The sequence below is a fragment of the Ailuropoda melanoleuca genome, chromosome 12 (genome assembly GCF_002007445.2).
Source record: "Ailuropoda melanoleuca isolate Jingjing chromosome 12, ASM200744v2, whole genome shotgun sequence".
Lineage (NCBI taxonomy): Eukaryota > Metazoa > Chordata > Mammalia > Carnivora > Ursidae > Ailuropoda > Ailuropoda melanoleuca.
The window spans coordinates 35,190,358-35,196,773 of record NC_048229.1 but is presented as its reverse complement, the minus strand read 5'-3'; the positions used below and the strand labels follow the sequence as shown (position 1 = coordinate 35,196,773).

The 6,416-nt window shown below is 49.1% G+C and overlaps 1 protein-coding gene across 4 annotated transcripts in view; it reads left to right on the top strand.

The window, feature by feature from the left end:
- Positions 1-6,416, top strand: part of LOC100476833 (carcinoembryonic antigen-related cell adhesion molecule 6) — a 23,112-nt gene that overhangs the window by 2,109 nt on the left and 14,587 nt on the right. The window contains exons 1-2 of one of the 4 annotated variants that reach the window (XM_034672385.1): positions 7-318; positions 2,146-2,424. The exons of the other annotated variants lie outside the window; for them this stretch is intronic. Coding sequence (XP_034528276.1) covers positions 114-318; positions 2,146-2,424 — 484 coding nt within the window. The 5' untranslated portion in view covers positions 7-113. Of the gene's footprint in view, positions 1-6; positions 319-2,145; positions 2,425-6,416 lie in introns of those variants that run through there. 4 annotated transcript variants of the gene reach the window in all.

Here is a 6,416-nt window from a genome sequence, read left to right as displayed (position 1 = left end):
TCACTGTGGAATCAGTGCCGCCCAATGCTACCGAAGGGAAGGACGTTCTTCTGCGAGCCCACAGTCTGCCTGGGGATCTTCTAGGCTGTAACTGGTTCAGAGGGGCAACTGTAATGTCCAGTCATCAAATTCTATCATATGTAGTAGACACACAAGTAGCTACCCCAGGGCCTGCACACAGCGGCAGAGAGACAATATACCCCAATGGATCCCTGCTGTTCCAGAGAGTCACCCTGAACGACACAGGAAACTACACCCTACAAATCGTGAGGACAAATGCTCAAGTGGAACAAGGAACAGGACAAATCCGCGTATTCCGTGAGTAATTCCTCTCTCACCTCTAGTGTTGGGTGGGGTGAATTCTACGTCACACACACGGGACTCACAGGCCTGGACAGGGCCTCCATCCCCCTCAGCGTTAAGTCCCATGTTGAGGTTCGAGCATTTAGTGTGGGACACACACAGTGGAGACAAACTTCCGAGGGTCGGAATTCCTTTCTTGGGATGCAGACCCTGGGATCATCTGAGAAAGACTCTGCAGGACCCAGTCAGGACCAGGCCTGAGGGGCCCTGGGATCTTCCCAGAGCTCAGCCCAGAAAGCCCCTGCCCAGACCACTGCCTTGGGGCTCCAGATCCTAGTGAGCCCGGGTTTCTGTGCCAGGATANGCCAAGATGGGGTTAGGCTCCCGGGCAGAGCTGACTGGGAGCAACCATTTCCCGGCTGCCCGAGCTGCTCAGCGCCAGTGCTCAGTCTCAAGGCCACATCTGGGGAGGGCAGAGCCTGGTCCTTCACCTGAGACTCAGCATGGACAGCACGTAAAAGTCCCCAGTCCATTAGCCAAGTGCTGTGGGGGACTTGTGGGACCACAGAGGAAGGTCAGCGCCCCCAGGGAGGAACAGGGCAGAGAGGTGCTCCTGGGGGCTCCTCCTCCACCAAGAATCAGGCCCAGGGGTCTTGCTTGTGCAGACGAGCAGTCACGATGCCATATGATTGGCCAGCTGCTACAGACCAGATTGAGGTCAGGGATTTGAGTTTGTTTAAAGGTTAATTCACAGGGATGGCAAGTAGAGATCATTTATCGTTATTCCTACTGATTTAAGGGGAAACTGAGGCACAGGGAGACACAGTCACTGAGTCAGGGTCACACAGACTGATGACAGCAGATCAGAGTTCCCGGGTTCTGTGTGCAGACACAGCCCCGTCCTCTCCTCCATCAGAGGGAGGGATGCAGGTGTGGGCAGTGAGAGCAAATGGAGGCTCACTCCGTGTTTACTCGACAACCATGCGACCTGCATGAGTAATCAATCAGAGGCAGAATGACCCGGCCGCCCCTCAGGTGGCAATCCTCCCCTCCCTGGGCTGCACTTGAGATCCCATTGATTCCTGATGTGTTGCTTGGTCCCGCTGGGTGTCAGGGAAAGGACTTGCCTTCTCCTGCCGACTCTGCACCTGAAACCAGTCCAGCGTCCACGTGTAACAAACTCAGTTGCTTTTGTTTAGGAGGGAAGGAGTGAGCGGTGTGGGTATCTCTCCAGCTGTGGGCAGGGAGCCTGTGTGGCCAGAGCTCCCAGGATGCTGCACCCAGGACGCCTCTCTGAAGAGATGATGGGTCATTCATCCCTCACCACCCCTGCTTCCTGGTCATCCCCTCGCTCTCTGCTTGGTCATTGGACTCAGCCCTGCCATGGATGGGGTCCCTGCCTAATGTCATCATTATCAAACAGTGGGGCAGAGCTGCCCTCTGCAGTGCCTGGGGCCTGAGTACTGAACTGACCTCTGGGCTTGTTTCTGGTGTTCCCGGGTGTCATTTCTGCTCAGACCCCATCCCCAGGCTGGGCTGTCAGGTCAGTGAAGGGCCAGGAGAAGTCTGGGGTTATCTCTAACTCTGTCCTGTGTCTTCCACGACCCAGTGCTGCTCTGTAATTGACATTGGAGAAGCCTGTGCCATCAGACACACAGAGCAGGAGCTTTACTTTCTGTGAGGCTCAGATACTCATGGGTTTGTCTTGAGATGCACAGACCTGCCTTATGCTTTGAAGGACTCAGGTTGGCTGAAAGCTGAGAGATGCCAAATCGGATTCAAGATGCTTGGAAGGAAACACAGGTACCTCACAGGACAATGTTCTCTCTCTTGTCTCCACAGAGGATTTACCCAAACCCATCATCACATGGAAAATCTCTGACCCCGTGGAGAATGCGGATTCTGTAGTTTTAACGTGTGAACCTCAGACTCAGAGCACAAGCTACCTGTGGTCAGTAAACAGTAAGAGCCTCCCGGCCAGCGCCAGGCTGGAACTGTCCCTGGACAACAGGACTCTCACTATACACCGTGTCACAAGGAATGACACAGGACCCTATGAGTGCGAGACTCGGAACCCAGTGAGTGCTGGTCGTAGTGACCCATTGACCCTGAATGTTCTCTGTGAGTAACTTCCCTTCCTACCTGGCCCGTGCTGCCAGCCCAAATGCACACTGCCAGAGGCCAGGCCACATTCATCCTTCTGGTGTCCGAGTCCATGACTCTCAGTTGAACCCCCAGGGTGGCCATGGCTTCTTGTCCCAGGCAAACGTGGGCAGACTCAACCTAAGTCAAGATGAGGAGGGGACCGGCTGATCCTCCCTGAGAGGGTCACCAGCCTGTGAGGGGACACAGGTGACAGTCTCAGACCCAAGCTCAGTGATCACAGGCAGCTTCTGGTTGGGACTTTTTCAAACAAGGTTGGGACTCAGCTCAGAGGGACACTGTGGCCTAATACAGACGAGAAACTTCCCCTTCCCTCAGATTACATCACCTGTGGCTTTATTCTGTTTGCTCCAGATGGCCCGGACGCCCCCACCATTTCCCCCTCAGACTCTCACTACCGTCTAGGGGCCAGCCNTCATCCCTCTGGTGTCCGAGTCCATGACTCTCAGTTGAACCCCCAGGGTGGCCATGGCTTCTTGTCCCAGGCAAACGTGGGCAGACTCAACCTAAGTCAAGATGAGGAGGGGACCGGCTGATCCTCCCTGAGAGGGTCACCAGCCTGTGAGGGGACACAGGTGACAGTCTCAGACCCAAGCTCAGTGATCACAGGCAGCTTCTGGTTGGGACTTTTTCAAACAAGGTTGGGACTCAGCTCAGAGGGACACTGTGGCCTAATACAGACGAGAAACTTCCCCTTCCCTCAGATTACATCACCTGTGGCTTTATTCTGTTTGCTCCAGATGGCCCGGACGCCCCCACCATTTCCCCCTCAGACTCTCACTACCGTCTAGGGGCCAGCCTCGGGCTCTCCTGCCATGCAGCCTCTAACCCACCCGCACAGTACTCTTGGCTTATCAATGGGAGGCCCCAGCCGTCCACACAGGAGCTCTTTATCCCCAACCTCACTGCGAATGATAGTGGAGCCTATACCTGCGTCGCCTCTAACTCTGGCACTCGCCTCAATAAGACCACAGTCCAGACTATCACAGTCTCTGGTAAGTGGATCCCTGGAGCGTCTGCTGATGCTGTGGTGGAGGTCTGTCTGGCTTTCAGAAAAGAGCCTAGAAGAAGTTATTTCCCACAAGCAAATGCCTAATCTGTGACTGAACTCCCCCATTACGTGTCAGCAGACCTTTCCTCCCCTTACTCTCTGATTTGTCATGGTGGACCTTGGGTTCAGCCTGCTATTTGGGGAGGGGTTTTCTCAGCTCCAGAAAGCCCCATGCATAGAAGGGGGCTTTGCAAATGGGGAGGAAGATGGATCCCCTGGGTCAAGTTGCTTTTTGTTGTTGAATTGCAGATGTGCTTTATATAATCCAGATATTAATCTCTTACCAGATATGAAGTGCAAATGTTTCCTTCCAATGCATGGGTTGCTGACACTTTTTTTTCCTTTAGTGAACTTTAGTTGACACACAGTGTGACATAGTTTCACATGTACAACATATGATTGGACAACTCTATGCGTTATGCCCTCCTCAACACAATATAGCTCCCATCGTCACCATGCAGCCCCATCAAAATATCATTGACTATATTTCCTTTGCTGTGCATTTCATCCCTATATCCTGTTCATTCCAAACTACTGCCCCCACTCTCCAGATTGTGTTTCGTGACGCACAGAATTTTTCCATTTTGATGCAATCTGTACATCTACTTTTTCTTTTATTATCTTTGCTTTGGGTGTCATATGTATGAAACTCCATTGAGATGTTCAGTTTCAATAAGTTTTTGCTTTATGTTTTCTTCTAAGACTTTTATGTTTGACTCCTAGGTTTAGATTTTTTATCTATCTTACATTAATATTTGTACATGGTGTAATTCAGTTCCAACTTCATTCATTTGCATGAATATCCAGTGTTCCCAATACCAGTGGTTGAATAGATTTTTTTCTCCATTGAATAGTCATGCCAACCTTCTAGAAAATCATTGGACCACATATGCCAGGGTTTGTGCCTGGGGTGCCTATTCTATTCCATTGGTCTCTATATCTGTCTTTATACCAGACCCCTGTTATCTTGGTTACTGTAGCTTTGCAGTTAGGAAGTGGGAGTCCTCCCTTTTGTACTTCTTTGAAATAAGTATGGCTATTTGAGGCCCCTGAGACTCCTTGTGAATTTTTGGAAATTCCTATTTCTGCAAAATATTTCCTTCAGAATTTCATAGGGAGGCACCTGGCTGGCTCAGTCAGTGAGCAGCAACTCTTGATGTTGTGGGTTTCGGACCCACACTGGGTATAGAGAGTACTTAAAAATAAAATCTTTTAAAAAATATTTCATAGGGATTACATTGAATCTGTGGATCTCTTTGGTAGCATAGTCATCTTAATAATATTAAGTCTCATCATCCATGAACATGGGATGTCTTTCCATTTATTTCTTTTTTACAGAGATAGAGACAGCCAGCAAGAGAGGGAACACAAGCAGGGGGAGTGGGAGAGGAAGAAGCAGGCTCATAGTGGAGGAGCCTGATGTGGGGCTCGATCCCATAACGCCAGGATCACGCCCTGAGCCGAAGGCAGACCAGGATCACGCCCTGAGCCGAAGGCAGACGCTTAACTGCTGTGCCACCCAGGCACCCCCTCCATTTATTTCTGTCCTCTGTAATATCTTTCAGCAATGTTTTACAGATGTCCTATACAGTCTATTGACTCAGTAACTAAGTTAATTCCTAAGTATTTCATTCTTTTTTCCCAAGTATTTTCTTCTTTTTATTGTTATTGCAAATAGAATTGTTTTCCTAATTTCTTTTTGGGGTACTTCACTGTTAGTGTCAGGAACACTGTGATTATTGTATATTGATTTTGTAGCCTGCAAAGTTGTTGAAATTGTTTATTACTTCAGCAGTTCTTTTGTGGAATCTTTTGTATTTTGTATATAAAATTTCATGTCATCTGTAAGCAGACATGATTGTACTTATTCTTTCCTATTTCATCGTATTCTGTGTTTTTTCCTCCTAATTATTTTGGACTGGACTTCTGTACTGTGTTGAATACAGATGTTAGGAGTGGCATGTTTAAATTCTACCTGATGTTGGAAGAAAGGTTTTCAGTGTTTCATCATGGAGATCATGCTAGCCTTGGGTGTTTCTTATGGGGCCTTTATCATGTTGCAGTAGTTTCCTTCTATTTGTAAGGGTGCCAGTATTCTGTATACAGTAACCTCTTCTCTGAGTTTTCACCATGAGAGTGAATCCACAGATTTGGAATTAAGAGTCTTCTTCAAAGTGAGAAATCCTGTAGATTGAAAACTCTTTGATTCCTAAATTAATGAAGAGGGAGCAGACAGCTCTCATTCCGTAGTAAATTGTAACATTGTAAATAGCTTCCCTACTTTACATGAAGCTGCCTTGGACATGGAGGTACAAGGGGTGTGAGTCTTCCTCCCCCAACATATTGGAAAGGTATATAAGGAATGAGGCCGGATCTTTCAAAGTCATAGAAGTTCAAGGAAATCACACAAAACTCCATGGGAAAGAATTCTTCATAATAATGAGGCTGCTGGCCACGTGGGCTAAGAGGTCTTGGGGCTGATACTTCAGAGATGTCCAGCCAGAAGAGACAAATGACTGAGGGTCAGAGGAGAAGGTACAGCCCTCTCCTTACAGATCTTCACCTGAACAAAGACACTCAGCCTTCTGCAGACAGCAGGGCCATCCTTTCAGGCCCCATTACAGAGCTCACTGGGCCCTAGGATTGGCTGGCATCTACAGCCCCAGTTGGCCCCAGTTCCAAACTGATTCTCATTCCATCACCTCCTGTGTTTCTCCAAAGAACCAGTGGCTCAGCCCTTTGTCCAGGCCAACAATACCATAGTCACAGAACATAAGGACTCTGTGGTCCTGACCTGCTCCCACACACAATCCTGGGGTCTCCATCCGCTGGTTCTTCAATGGTCAGAGTCTGAAGCTCATGGAGAGGCTGAAGCTGTCGCAGGACAACAGCACCCTCA